General features: G+C 40.6%; 1 protein-coding gene across 6 annotated transcripts in view; it reads right to left on the reverse strand.

Moving 5' to 3' along the window:
• The window catches only part of adck1 (aarF domain containing kinase 1), a 165,245-nt gene that overhangs the window by 26,058 nt on the left and 122,962 nt on the right, over nucleotides 1-16,225 (reverse strand). For all 6 annotated transcript variants that reach the window (XM_042501497.2, XM_088087144.1, XM_088087143.1 and 3 more), the window contains one exon: nucleotides 7,443-7,640. In XM_042501497.2, the coding sequence (XP_042357431.1) occupies nucleotides 7,443-7,640 (198 nt within the window). The remainder of the gene's footprint in view (nucleotides 1-7,442; nucleotides 7,641-16,225) is intronic.

Here is a 16,225-nt window from a genome sequence, read left to right on the forward strand (position 1 = left end):
TTTAGCTTGTTTGTTTTTCAGTTACATAAAAAAGGTGGAAAGTAACCATGGTAGCTGTTCTGCATTTGCTAGTTGTGTTTAAGGGTAATGCTCACACATATACAGGAGGTACTATCACATTCATATGGAGCATTTTACAGTAAGACCCACATTAAGGGTAAGGAGCACTACATTTGCTGGAGAATGAAGCCAGTGAGACATACTGTCCACTACTGTTGAAAGCTGATACATGGTAGCTTCAACAAATCCTGGCTCTAACTGACTCCCATCCAACGGCAACTCATCTCCATAAATGCTGAGCCGATAAATGTTTTCCTATGGTCTTAAACACAGGTGGTCCATTATTATTCTTTCAAGGCATACAATAGGCTTTTTTGTCTTCCAAATGGATGTTGTAACAGCAGTGATTGACAGTTAATTCACTGGATGCTCTCTGCAGCTTCAGGACTCACACTGGACTTTCTGACCATCTAGATGCTGTTTGTTTGCTGCATTAGTGTTGTTTGTACACATCACTTCCTGTTGGCATGATGCAGAGACAGGGAGCAGAGACAGTTTATCTGTGTCAGGACTAGCTGTCTGTCTCTCTCTGGGGCTGCAGCTTTCTATTTATCTGGTGTGACAGCTCTAACAATGCTGCTGTCACACAAACGTGCACATACTTGGAGTTAAGAGAAATTCATTCACAGGGTTATGAAAACGTTTGGACACATCTTGTTTCTTCACACATTGTTGCGTTATAAAATCACCTCAATATTAAAATATGGGACTTAAATAATAGATTATAAATATAATTGTTCTTGACAGATAATATATGACAGATAATATAGGGGCCCTATTATGCTCATTTCCGGGATCATATTTGTATTTTGGGGCTCAACTATAATAGGTCATCATGCTTTAATATTCAAAAAACACATCATGGTTTTCATACTGCTCTCTGCTGCAGCACGTCTGTCTGAAACTGTCTGTCTGAGTTTATGCCCTGCTTCCAGAGAAGCCCAGTCTGCTCTGATTGGTCAGCTGGCTCTCTCTATGCACATTCAAAGCACATTCTATTCTATTTGTTAAAATGCTACATAAAACAATAAAGAAAAAGGAAAAAAAAGATAAAAGGGAAGCTAAGGAAATCCACTTTAAAATTATTCATGATACATATCCTTCTGAAGAAATTCTGAGACGTTGTTTTAGTCTGGATCATGACAACTGTTCATTTTGTAATGAACACATTGAAACGGCAGAACATTTGTTTTATGACTGTAAAATTTAGCAAAACCTTTTGGGAAGACTTACATTACTGAATGTTTACAAAGTTTGAACATTTCTCTGAACCTAAGAAACATGATGTAATTTCTGGTTTGTTTTTTAAAAATGCATCACATGACTAGGCAATCAACACAAAATATTGTTCCTTATTTAATTTGATCTATTTTGGGTTATTTTATTTAATTTCTTTTCAATTTAGATCCCTCCCTGCTAACTGTATGTGTACTTTGTTTCTTGCTTGTCTGACATCTTGATATGAAGATTTGTCACTGTACAAGGCCACCTATGTTTGTACAAATTGATTTGTTTCAATCAATTTGAAAAGTTAAAAAAAAAATCTGTAAACCCTCTCTGATTGGTCAGATCTTGACCCTGTTGTGTTCACTGACAATGCAAAATTACAACACTGCCATTTTCTTAGGTGACAATATCGGCTCGAAGTGAAAATTATTCAGGGCTAAAGATGCCTGTGTTTGGCATTGGTAGGGCAGGATGCACATTTTGGTGGGCAGTCTATGGGAATGAAGTCCAACCTTCACCTGTTTGACTAACTATAGCTACCTCTATAATGAATGATCCTGCTGCTTCCTCTAATACTACTACTACTACTGATGCTACCAGTGCTACGTTGCACTACTTCTACCTTCCTATTACATATTACAACTGTATCCATTGGTATTTTTACAATTCAAGTCTGAAGGACTTTATACCCTATTGCAGGATTCAGCAGGTAAGTTTGGCCTTGGGCCAATTTTTTCTAAACAATTGGATGATGGGGCAGAACATTATCATAGGCTAATTTAAGAAATTGATTGATAAAAAAAAAAATCCAACTGAAATTTGCGATAGACCGCCTGATAGGCCACACGTGTGTGGGATATGCAGAGAATGGATAAAAATAACTCAAGAAGTAACAGAGGACATGGATAGACCCATTATGAAATTTAATCATGAATTCGTATATAGAATTGAGTCATTAAATGCTCTTGATGAGCTTGGTTTTATTTCCGCTTTTCATATGGCAATATAAAATAGTGAATAATAAATATGTATTATTTAATTTTGAAAATGACTGTATCTTTTTTACACACAAAACATCACCACTTGGACTAACCATGTAGCAGAGCCTAGCTCATTAGGGTGCCTGCAGGAACCTATAACTATTTGGCGCAACACCCCACAGTGCAGGCACATGCATTAGTACACACTAAACGCGTATACTAGTACCCCCAGACCGTCCCACTGCAGGGCCAATTGTGGTGCAGCAAAGTCAGCCGTCGTTATCTGTTATTCGTTATACTTATTTTCCTTATACTTATTAGTGTGGATGCTTCAGCAGCCACACTATTGTTCTTCTTTTCTTTATTAGTGTGGATGCTTATGCACCCTTCCTTTTGAGGTGCACTGAGCCAGCTGTGTTGGGTTGTCAGCTTTCAAACCTACCTTTTCAAGTAGGTTTTCCTATGTTCGGATGTACAAATTGTGTATGAAGACTTAAACTGTGGGCAGCAGAAGACTTTGTTTGAGAAATTTTTGTGAAAGAGCAGAGACAGAGATATCTAGAGTGCGGGAGCTCATTAGTGATGTCATGTGCTCTGACCTCCAACATTCTGTCTCCATTTAATTCCATTATAAACGCATAATCATCTGAAAAGAGCATTAAACTTAAATCAGCCAAACTCAAAACTGTAAAAGATACAAAAGAGCTGAATCATACCAGAAGAGCTGAAGGCCTTGTGACCCATTAAACGGTTAAATGGAGTCTCTAGCTGAAAGTATGCGGAAGCAGTAGACTTTGAAAGTGGAGAGGGTTGAAGAGAATTTGAAAAATTTACCCATTCATTTATATGGGGAAAAAGTTTTTAAAAGAAAAGAAATGAAATGAGAAAAGTCATAGCAATACTGTCCTGAACGAGCTAACCATTCTGATAGTTGAATGGTTTAAATGGCACAAAGTATGCAGAACTAGTTAGCGGACAAAAAACGTACAGAGGGTGAAATAAGAATAAAGATTTGGATAAGTATCCACACTAATAAAGAAAAGAAGAACAATAGATTGGCTGCTGAAGCATCCACACCAATAAGTATGACAAATAACAGGTAGCGACGGCTGTTGGCACATCAGTGCAAAAAAAATCATATCAAATATCACATTTTAGGACTTCTGATGTGTGTGCTAAGTTTGGTGAGTTTTGGTGCATGCCTTGCCTCTCAAAAAGTGCTTCCATTTTTATGGCGAATAATGCGTAACTTTGGCAACAGCGTTTGATGAAAACTCAAAAGTGTAATTTCTGTGCATCATGAAGGAATTTACAGTATTCTAATTAGATATGAGGTCAGTTAAGTTAACCTACAAGAGGGGGAAAATCAAAGACTAAAAAAAGTAACTTCCTGTTACCAATAGGTGGTGCTATGAGTAAGATTCAAAATTGCACTTCAGATGTCTTTAGGCCTGGACTCGAATCAAATCTGTGAAATATTGTAAAGATCTGACCATCTGGAGCCAAGTTACAACAGTTTCTGATGTCATGTCGAAACATTGAAATTGTCCACCCAACTTCTGTAATGCCTTTCAATGAAAACTCTCAATATTCATTTTCAAGCATCATCAATGTCTTAAAGATTTGTTGAGACCATTTTGAGATCCATTGAGTCAACCTGCTCGGAGCTGGACATCTTCCTGTAAAACTCTGCCTTTCTTGTGCCAATAGGTGGCGCTCTCATTGTCGCTTAAAATTGTCATATAGATGTGTTCAGGGCTGGACTCCTATCAAACATGAAGTTTGGGTCATATTGGACCATTTACAGCAGCGTTACATACCACTTCCTGTTTACTTACTGGTTCATGGCAGAACATGCAAATTAGATGCCTCATACAGATCACACGGTGTGATGAAAACTCATGATTTGAATAACTTTTGCTGTCAAAGGTCTTATGAAGGTAGCCATAACATTTGACATCAATCTGATGAAAGCTCTAGGACAAGTTCTCAAGTTTACGACCCCTGAAAATGGCCAAAAATACACCAAAATTACAACTTCAAATCAAAATGGCTGACTTCCTGTTGGATTTACGATATGGCCTCAAGAGACTTTTTTTGTGGGTATTGGGGTGTTGCACAGGCCTCCAAAGTTTCACAGCTCTCGGTAAAACATGCTGCGGGGTTGCTTTGAAAATCAGTAGGGGGCGCACCTGATACATTTCCTCCCACCCATGCACAAGACCATTAAAATATCACATTTTTCACCAGACCTGATAAGTCTGCAAAGATTCATGACTTTTTGAATATGTTAAAGCCCTCAAAAAGGCAATTCATTTGACAGAAAAAAAAAAATAAATAAATAAATAATAATAATAATAATTCCTTCAGTTTCAAGAGGGTCCTCGCACCGTTCGTTGCCCGGGCGGATGATTTGTGGCAAACCAATCGATTCTTTATTCCTGCCTCTACCTCTTGTCAAGTGGTCAGTGTAGCAGCCTTTTTTTCAAGTCATGTGATGCAAAATTTACATAGTGGCCAAAAGTGGAATTACACCATTTGAGTCACATGATGCACACTGGCCCAGAAAGACTTTTCCCCTAACATGCTAACATGGAGAAAGAGACATCTGTAAATCAGTAAATACATTTTGTGAGGATCAAAACCCCCTTTATCTTTTATCTTTTATCCCTGTCTAGATGTAAACCATCCAGTTTGATAACATTTAAAAAGTCTATAAAAGCCACAAGATTACATTTTTTAGCCATTCAAACTAGCCATTCAAACTAACCGAGGCGCTAATCTGGAAGTCAGTCGTTCCGCCAGCAGGAGTTAACTGCTCGGCCGCGCTCGTCTGCGCTCGGCAGCATTCAGCTTTTTTTCTAAACCTGAAAAAGAAACTTTCTCTGTTTTAATGCACCACTGAGCAGCTCTTATACGAATGAAGGAGGCCATGTCCTCACGGCTGTATCCAAATTTATAATAGAGCCATGTGGCAGTGCAGCACTCTAGGGGATCCATCTGGAAACAAATGCCACACGTATGTGTTCTGCCTTTCGCATCGGTGTGATATCGCAATTTTTATCATTGCATAATTTTTGTTCAGAGTGGGAGGGCCACAGGGGGATCCATGTTCAGTGTTACATGGGCACTGGCCTCTGTTAGTCCCTCACCAGAACCGCCATTGCTGCAGACAATCACTCCGCTACATAGTATAGTAGATAAAGCACATGCTATTTATCTGTATAACAATATTTATCTCACGGCTCACAAAGTTGATTGGATTATTGATTACACCAGCAGCAATGTGTTAATGATTTTACTTCTACTGACCAAGATGCTTGGCAGAACAATAAGTTAAGCACATGGCACATCTCAACATGACTTTTGGGAATTACAAGGTCAGCAGTTCCAATTATATGTTATATAATATGTTACGCATTTTAAAAAGCAGTCATCTTTTGTTGCCCAGTGGTTTAAATCTTGTCATTTATGTGTCATTTATGTATCCAAAGATACTGAGTCTGGTGGAGGCATGGTCACCAAATTTAGCAAAATTGTACAAATGAGGATGCTGAACATGTCTGTATTTGATACAATTTCACCTGTAGATGGTGCTTAAATCTTTAAAAAGTTGCTCTAGCAGCAACAGACTGCAGCTGGCAGCAGCTGGTAGCAGCTGCCAGCTGCTGGAGCTGAAAGAAGCAGCAGCTAACAGTTTCTAGCTTTAAACTGGCATTTTCTGTAGGAAATGCACACATTAGTCTCCACTCTTTGAGTCTATATTCTTCCAAATTGTGCACATATTGTAACTACATTGATTGTGCTGATTGCTACTTTTCACAGCACATCCAGTTTTGACAAGAATACCTTGTTAGTATTTTTTTAAACCATTCAAGACTTTATACATGGGATGAAAATTCATATATCTAGGTTTTTTTTTGTTCATCTTAGGGGCCGTCCACACCAAGAATGATATTATAGCTATAGCTATAACTTTAAAAAGATGGCGGTGGAGTACAAACTACAACTAAAAAGACAAAAAAAGTGTTGAAGTATTTCGTTTGGATCACTCCTACAGCAATTTCATGAACAATGAAATTGTAACAGTCAGTCAAAATCTGTGTTATTTAGAGGTCACATCCAACATAGATCCTAATATCTAAACTGCTTTTATGATGAAAAAGATGTATGACACTATGGACTATTTTACAGTTTTGTTTCTATTCCTTTGAATTTAGTCTTCAGTAACTGATTAGTCTCCCTGGCTATATCTGGCCAGTAGATAATGATGTATACTCAAAAAAATACCAAGTGTTGATTAAAAAACATGTGCTTGATATGATGATCCAAATCCTCTGAATTTTAAGTGTTTTTAAAGATATTGGATGTCTTCAGTACATTTTAAGGACATTTTTCTACAAAATAAAGTTTCAAGAGTGCTTACAACATCGGCTTCTTAACTGCAGCTTATCTCTCTTTAACATTTTTTAATGTTAAAGAGAAATTCATTAAATTGTTTAATGAATTACTCAGTCACGGCTATTAAATACTATATGACCTATTATCTGGCTGCAGATGAGAGAAAAGTAATTTTTCCTTGAAACATGACACCAAATGGTCTCTGGCACTGATGGGGGTCTCTGAAGTTGTTGTTTTGTTTTTTTTTTACTGATGTCCTCTTTCACCATCGCCACAATGTCAGCAAACTGAAGTTGACTCATACCAAAGGATGAATGAAACTCATCTTCAAAAGATGACGGCTTTCGTAATAGAGGGTTTGATTGTCCCAGTTCCTGTTGTCTTTGGAGAATATCATGAACTCATATCCTTCTAGTTTTCTGTTTGTTTCTCTTCAGTCTCCTTGCAGCATATGGTAGTAGCAGCTCATCAATATCTATTTTTGTGGAGTGTATAGTGCGTGGTCTGTGCTGCTGTTCACAGAACATTATCCTTAATGAGTGTGAAATGCTCATATCATTATCATTACAGTTATGGCTACAGTTAAAGTGCTTGGTTTGGACGGCCTTTCAACCTTGTTTATGTGTCTAATGTTTTGCTGTTAAAATGTTGTTTTGATTTAGATATTGGTGTTTAATATAGTGCCTGACTCTCTTTTTGAACCTCTGTGAAGCACTTTATAATCTAAACAAAGCTTGTAATTTAAATGCTGGGTAAATGTGAATGAACTCATACCTCAGAGTGTGTGACAGGTACAGAGCTGATGCCAGAGTTGATGGCAGTCCAGGAGCGAGCGGTGAGCACGCAGGCAAACAACGGGTAAAGATCTCCAGCACCCAGTCTGAGGCTGTAACGCTCTACCCCAGACATGTCACCTTTAATCAGAGCCTGCCACAGCCGACAGTAGTCCAACCTAAAGTCTGAATGTAGAACCTGGAGGGGAGAGGATGAGATGTCTTTTATTAGGATTTCATATACTTTCATATGCTAATTAAGGTTAATTTCAGTTATTAATTTACTTATTAATCAGACTTCCCAATTGATAATTTGGTATATTTATGAGACATTTATGATATTTTATTAATTGGCTTTAATTGGCTCGTTTTTCCCTTTTCAAGGAATGGTGCCCAACAAATTGATTTAATGTACATAACATCATATTATTTAAAAATAATTAGAAATAATCGATAATTATTAATAATTATTATTGATAGCCGTTTTGATACTTACTATGAACTATGAATTCAGAACAACTGGTGAATCGAAACATTTCCCTGTCCCTTTCTTGTAGTGTTAAATCACCTCATCAAGGTCTGAGCAAAAACAGAAATGCGGAGACTTCTAAAATAATACTATAATTATCTATACACATAAAGGACATTTCTACATCATCAGCAACATCTTGGGATGCTCAAAGAGAAGAGATCTCAACAATACAACTTAAGCATTTTTTACTTTTCATGGGTTTTTCAAGTGGTACGTCTATGTGCCATCTTTAAGTCCACTGGCAAAGCCTTAGCACTTTCATGCCCTGGATTCAGACACTCAGCAGATTCTGACTGAGTGGCCATCGCTTTCTGCCTGTTGTTGATTAGTACATCGCTCTTAAGCTCTTTTTGGGACCTCCTTCACACATACAAACACACACATACACACACACACACACACTATTTATGAAAATGTATGCTTCTTAAAGTGCAAAGTATTTTCAGCCTTTCAGTTAAAAACTTCTGGGGTCGTGGCAGAATTTTGATGAATACATCATGTATTTAGATAAATATCTTTACTTTAAGTTTTTGTAAAGTTTGAAAAAGCATGAAAATGTATTGACAGAAACCATAAAATTGTGTGTTCATTGCCAAAATATATGGGATTTTGTATAATAACATGATTTAGATACAATAGAAATGCTCTTTTAAATTAGTCATACAGTCATACCTGAGATGGAGCCCTGAGTACCCACCCTCCCTCCAACCCCAGCTATACACATGACATTTGGTCTCGCTCTTTTGGTTTTGATTGGTTTCATTTTTAAGGAAGTGTCATGTCAAGGAAGTTGTGTTGATTTGCTTTTTGTCTTGTGTCTATGTTGTCTTGTGATTTCCTGTTTTATTTTGAAACCCTAACTCTCCTCTCGTTTCAGGTCACTTACTTCCTCCCTTTGTGTGTTTTCCCGCCAGTGTGATTGTCCTTGCCCTTATTGTCTCCACCTGTTTCCCCTTACCTTGTGTATATATAGTCAGCGTCTCCCTTTGTCCTGTGCCAGTTTGTCTTGTCTTGTCAGTCAGAAAACCAGTGCCATTTCCATGCTCAAGTCATGTTTTGTTTGTTGCTCGCTCCTTCATATTGATCAGGTTAAGTACCTAGTTTTGTTTGATACTTTGTTGGACTCTTGTTTTATTCATACCTCGTCAGAGTGATTTTTTTTGTTGTTACTTTTGCTTCTTCATCAGAGGGATTTTTTGTTACTTTTGCTGCCTCTTCGGAGTGATTTTGATTTTGCCTTCTTGTGAAAGACTATTTTCTTTGCCTTTAATAAAATGTATATTTTTTTATACTTTTGATCTCGTGTGTCGTGCATTTGGGTTCATCTCCTAGTTCAGTCTTGTCAGGAAGCATGGTGATTAATGCCATCAATAATTAGTATTAGAATGTCCTGCAGGGTGAAGAATAACTCGCCTGTTTTGAGATTAACATTTTTCGAAAGATTACATGGCGGTAAAATTCACAAGGCTTGTTTCAGAGACGTGTTTCAAATGAAGGCAGTTCATGTGATTCAGAAGACAGTGACAATGTTTATCAGCCATCTCATTTAGGATCACCATAAGTGACCCAATGAACTTGAGCAGAATACAAAATATTCATGTGACTCTGAAAATACTGCTTACATTTATTCAAATTTTCCAGCATCAGAGTGCCAAAATTATTGCAGTCCCTGAGAACCCAGAGGGTTTTAATCAATTTCAGCTTCCACCTTTAGTACAGTTTAGCTTGTGTATATTCTTTCAGTGTCTTAGCTCAGTTCAGTTGCAGTTCAGCTTCTTACTCTGTCAGTTTTACAATTTAGATTCCACTTGTTTCAGGGGCTGGCTGAAGAGTGTCTGGTGGCAGGGCCTGGATTAGTCATTTGGGATCAGCCCAGAAAATCTACATGAAGCCACCACCCTGAGAACCCACCACACACAGGGATTAGGTATTTGTCACAGTCTGCTCTCCCCCTCTCCTGCTCTGCTGTTCAGCCACACCAAGCCAGTATATATGCAGCTTCACTCCGCTCACTCTTTGCCAGATTGTCTTCGCTCTCATGCCTGACTCTCCAGCACTTGTTCCTGGACTACTTACCTGGTATCGACCCAACTCGCCTCTGACCTTTGCTTCACGTCTCAGCCTCGACAAATCCACCAGCCTTCTGTCCCCAACTACGAGTTTTGCCTGCCTGCTTTCTGTTCCTCGTCTTCCTGTGGCTGGTTGGGACTCAGCCTGTTCCTGCTCAGCCCAAAGACCCACTGTGTCACCTCGCCAGCTCCTCTCCTCTGGTGCCGTCAGCCGCGCCAACTCCATCTCAAGGTCCGGATCCACTCCCTCACTCCTCATCTGAACCACTTTCCAGGAAAACTTCGATCTGCAGTGAGTTTGTGCTATTTCCCGTCCACCACACTCGTTGAGCCTATTGAGATCTTTTGGACAATTACCTGCTCACGAGTCCCACGCATTCCCTGCCTGCCCTGTTGGTCTTGTGGTAACTTGCCTGTCTGCAACATGGCAGACCCGGATTTGAATCCTGCCATACCCGCCTGCTCTACTCTGATGCATCTTGTGTTGATAGCTGTGTTCCTGCATTAACCTGCTGAATAAAGACTGTTAATTCAACAAACCTGGTTCATTTGTGCTGCAATTTACAGTTACAGTATTGGCGTAAGGTGCACTGTGTACCAGGCAGCAGACAGGAGCAGTGACCGGGGTGTGCTGGTCCCTGGCATTGCAGACTGGCTTAAGTGACATGAAACAACACCAACAAAAAACTCTTTTCCATGAGTGACCTGGCCAAGAGGGCAGCTTAAAACAAAGTTACAACAATAAATACAGACAGACAAATACAACTATCACACAATACAAAGAGTAAGCACAATCTCCAGTTAAAACGCCAAACATGCATTTATCAAATTTCAGTTGTCATTGGAGTAACAGTCACATTGACCAACAGTGCTATTTTCTCGACCTTAAAAGTGACTTAAATTCCCCATAGTGATCAGTTCAGCAGTTGTGGCGGTTGCCAAAGCAAAAGGAAAAACGGGATGTTGGAGGAGTTCGGGGAGGCTATGGAGAAGGCCTTTCGATTGACCTGAAAGAGGTTCAGCAAACTATTAGATGCCTTGGGGTGGGAAAGCAGTGCTTGTCTGGCTTGATCAGCAGTTGAGGAAAACTGCCAACCCAGATGAGGGATATTGCTTAGCGGTTGAAAAAAACACAGATAAACTCCTGAACACAGGCTTAAAATCCTTAGTGGAGGAATTTAGAGTCTGAATACTTGGGGAAACCCTCATCCATATCCCTGCCAAAGGTTGCTGAGATAATCAAAAAGTTCTTTGGCAGCAAGGGGCCGGGCGTGAATGAGTTACAGTGGTCGGTTACAGTGCTTGTGGAATGCTGGGCCAGGATGGTGGCTCCCATTTTTAAAAAAGGGGGGCGAAAGCCAAGTGTGCTCCAGTTATTGAGGTATCACACTGCTCAGCCTCCCTGGAAAAGTTTGTGCCAGGGTGCAGGAAAGGAAGCTCTGAGATACTGTCGAAGCTCAGACTCAGGAGGAGCAATGCAGATTCCATCCAAGCCCTTCACCCTTGCAGGGCTGCTGGAGGGGTCATTGAGTTTGCCTATCCAATCCACATCGCAAGTGTTATGTGGACTTGTGATCTTAAGGAGTACCGCTGCAATACTGGGCACTAGGGTTTTTGCTATAGGCCATCCAGTGCCTGTATAACCAAAGAGAGAGCTGTGTCCTATAGTGTGTTAGTTTGAGTTTGTAAAATTCCATGATCTCATTGCCTGGCTCTGAAAGTCCCAGAGTGTGTTTGGTTATGTTCATTTTAGATTTAATTATGGATTGTTGTAACGGGTGAGTGTTGGACCCAGATGCAGTACTCGGATGCTCAGGGACGGTTGGTAATAAACTTTATTTAACCCAACACAATCAAAGTCAATAATGCTCAGAGTCAATGGTGTGGAAAGTTCGTTCTTCGGGCTGGGAGCCCAAACACAGTCCTTGGGAATCCCACGAAGAGATGACACGAACCTTGCAGTTGCTGCAGCTGGAGAGCAGGAGACCCCGTAGCCCGTTGAGCCGACAACACGTGGTGACTGAGTGTCGTCGATTGAGCACAGGGATAGTCGAGGGCAGGCAGGAGTTCCGTAACCGTGAAGGCAGTCCGAGAAGGCAGCAGCACCGATGAGGAGAGAGCAAATGGATCGTCGAAGCCAGGCGGAGGAGACGTAACCAGGAGAGCAGTCAGGATTCCGAAGCGCCGAAACAGAGCACGTGGTCAGGGACGGAAGGCAGGTAGGTACACGAGGAGTCAGGCGAGGAGGGAATGTCGGGGACAGGCAGAGTCGGCGTCGGAAGATCTGGCAGAATATCGCTGGAGAGTCTCGCATAGTGCTGAAGAACAATCTGGCAGAGAGTGAGTGTGCTGGAGTGGCTTATATGCATGGTTGATTGGTGATCAGTTGCAGCTGTGTGGTGAGCAGGCTGAGGAGGTGGGCGTGGTTTGCAGGTGGAGTGAGCAGAGGGAGGGTGAGTGGAAAAATACTGGCAGCAGAGGAGGAGGAGAGGGCAGGCAGGCATACACCATGACAGATTGTAATCATTGGTAATAGATGAACTGGTCTCTCCAAAACCCATACTTCTGGATTAAATCGTTAAATTATACAAACTGGTTGTTTTGGAATAGTTGATGAAGATGAGCATTTCCCTTTTTTTTTTTTTTTTTACCATGATGCAGAGTTAACAGGGGCGTTCTGCAGTTGAAAGTCTGGGTCAGGTCAATTTGGGGTCTATCGACACGATACTAATGATAATTTAGTGATTTTGTTTGTTTTCCACCAGACTGTCAGAGTTGAGGAATTTGTGTTATTCTTACAGTAATTAAGTGTTCTGATTAATTTTGGGAAAAAGGAAAGGCCTGTAGTTATGGGGGATTTTATGGTGATTGTGTTGTAATGCTACCCATGAGTAGCTGAAATTGTGTCTTTGGGTCCATTTGAATTGGTTTTGTAGTTAATTTCACAAATACTTTTAGGATGCCTTGTGATGTTCCTTCTTTTTCAATGTTGAAAATAAGACCCTTTTGTTGTTTTTTTTTTTTCTACTTAAAATAACTTGTTAATGAATTAAGTGTTTTTAATCATTTGTCAGTGGGTGTGGTGGAATGCACTGTAAATAAAGAATTAATCTTTAGTTAAGTCTCTCATTTCTTTTCTTCTTAATTTTTTGTAGCCATTCATCAGGTGAGATTAAGGGAAGCTTGTTGGGATTTGAAATGATCCTCTATTTTGTTTGTCGGTTGTTGTTGTTGTTGTCATAGTTTTATTCAGGTCGAAGAGCTCTGATAGCCTTGAAAAAATATTAATGCCTAAATATTCTATCTTGCCAGTGTAAAGTGAAAGGGGGGAATCTTTGGTGTAGTTGATTTTTCTAGTTTTTAGTGTAGTGAAAGATTGTGGAAAAATTGTTGACGATATTGAATGTTTCCTGTAGCGTAAATAGTAATTTGATATTGTGAACTGCCGTCTATAATTCCTTTGATATTATCGTTCTGCGGTATTGCTCCTGCAAGTGGTTCTATGAAAATGGCAAACAGGAATCGTGAAAGTGGGTATCTTTGTCTAATACCCCAATAAAGTATAAAGCTCAGTGAGGTGACCCTGTTCGTGATTATTGTGCATGTGCATCCCCGTGTGTGAGTGTATATGCACTTCATGCTTGTGTTTCGATATGTCCACATTAATTGGATAATACTGGTCATCCTTATAACATAAACTACAAAATACACACATGTATTTGTTTTTTGTTTTTTTAATTCACGATGAATAATTTTAAAGTATACGAGGAGTTGTTTTTCTTGAAAAAGAAACAAGCATCCAAATAATTGCAGTTTGCTTTGACCTGGCTCAATGCTAGTCAAGGCACCAGTTGTGGATGAGATTTTCCCTGAGATGCTGAAGGTTTTGGACATCATTGGGATACGCCTTTTCAGAGTCGCGTGGAGGTCGGGTATGGTGCGTGTGAAGTGTCAGACCAGGGTGGTGGTTCCCATTTTCTAAAATGGGACTGTAGGGTGTTTTCCAATTATTGGGGTAATACACTGCTTTTCTCATTGGGAAAGTTTACTTCAGGGCGATTCGACCGATTGTCGAACCTTGGATTCAGGAGGAACAATGCGGGTTCTATCCCTAGTCGTGGAACAGCGGACCAGCTCTTGACGCTTGTGAGGCTGCTGGAGGGGTTGTGGGAGTTTGCCCATTTGGTTTACATGTGTTTTGTGGACTTGAAAAAGACCTGTGGGCACTGGGGTGGTTTGCAGCAGAGTGTGAAATGGTCGGGATAAGAGTCAGCACCTCCAAATCTGAGGCCATGGTTCTCTGCCAGAAAACGGCAAATTGTCTCCTCTGAGTGGGGAGAGAGTTGCTGCCCCAAGCAAAGGAGATCAAGTATCCCGGGGTCTTGTTCAAAAGTGAGGGTAGAATGGAGCGTGACAGGGACATGTGGTCTGGTATGGCATCTGCAGTGATACGGGCACTCTGCCAGACCATGGGGTCAAGAAGGAGCTGAGCCAGAAGGCAAAGCTCTCGATTTACCAGTCCATTAATGTTCCCACCTTCACCTCTCATGAGCTCTGGGTAGAGACCGAAAGAATGAGATTGCGGATGCAATGAGTTTCCTCTGTAGGGTGGCAGGGTTCAGTCTTAGAGATAGGGTGAGGAGCTCAGACATCCGGGGGGAGCTAGGAGTAGAGCTGCTGCTCCTTCATTTCGAAAGGGGCCAGCTGAGGTAGCCCAGGCATCTGAAAAGGATGCCTCCTGGGTGCCTACCATTCTGGGCACATTTAACTGGTAGGAGGCTTGGGGCAGACCCAGAACATGCTGTAGGGGTTACATATCTTGTCTGGCCTGGGAACACCTCAGGGTCCCCCAGGGGGAGCTTGAAATTGTGTCGCTGGGAAAAGGGATGTCTGGAGTGCTTTACTTAGCTTGCTGCCCCTGCAACCCAGCCCCGGATAAATGAAAGAAAATGGATGGATGAATATATATAACATACACATCCCAAATATCCCTGCCAAATTCTATACCTTTGTTCCCTCAATTAATGGTTATAAACACTACAACAACCTAGCTTCAACATTGCTGGATTAGTAGGTGATAGCTGGCAAAACAAAGTCACTGCAGATGACATGTCACTTCTCCCATATCTTCTCACACCCATTCTCTGATGGTAAAGGGATCTGCAGTTGTATGGTGCCTTTTTAGACGTTCGACCTTTGAGTCACACTACTTGTCACATTCACCCATTCACCTTGGAGGTTGAGGCTTCCATACAAGGTGCCACCTGCTACTTAATTGTTGTTTTTTCAATATTCATACACATTCACAAAACAGTTGAAAAACCATCAGGAGAAATTGGGGGGGTTAGTATTTTCCCTTAGGATACTTCAACATGCAAACTGGGATCAAACTGCCAGCCTTTAGATAGCAGACGAGTCTGTTCTACCTGCTGAGCCACAGCAGCCCAAAGGGATGACAATGAGAACGTCATAGTTCTCCCCTAACATCACTGGTCATGGCATTGGTTCATGGCAAAATAAGTGACGATCAACAAAATTGGCTGCCTTGCTAGCAAGGTCAAGTAAGCTTTAATAACCCTTCGTACACAAAAACAGGCATACTGAACTTCTGGTTAAAAATCACACAACCACATGCATCTTGTCCTGTATGACCGTTTTCAACCACCACAGTATGTATGTGTGTGTGTGTGTGTGTGCACATTAGGTGTGGATTCATATTATATTCCAAAATGACAGCTGAAATCAGAAATCATTAGGAATAATTGGTGCCATTATGGTCAGAGGGAAGTCTTGGTGTGTGTTGCATGTGTCAAAAATGAAGGAGTTCCATATTTTCACTAAATTCTCTTCATAAATATAGGAACAAGCAGTAAACAAACTTATGTTAGACCTCTGAATGTCCCTTGCAGCCTGACGGTGTTTGTAAGAGCAAGTGTGTTAACAATCAAAGATACTGTGTGTGTGTGTGTGTGTGTGTGTGTGTGTGTGTGTTCACCACGAGAGTGCACATGTACACCTGTATGATTAAGGCTGTGCTGCACCAATTCAAACACAGCATACTGCACTCTGCTAAGAACAACATCAAATGAGTTGTTTATCAAAAAGCTTTTATCCTGCTGTAGCAAATAAAGGTATGCGTCTGCCTGTGAAAGTGTGTGTGGGTTCCATGTTTTCATGTGCATC

The sequence above is a fragment of the Plectropomus leopardus genome, chromosome 14, assembly GCF_026936395.1.
Source record: "Plectropomus leopardus strain MGB_pleo_1.0 chromosome 14, ASM2693639v1, whole genome shotgun sequence".
Lineage (NCBI taxonomy): Eukaryota > Metazoa > Chordata > Actinopteri > Perciformes > Serranidae > Plectropomus > Plectropomus leopardus.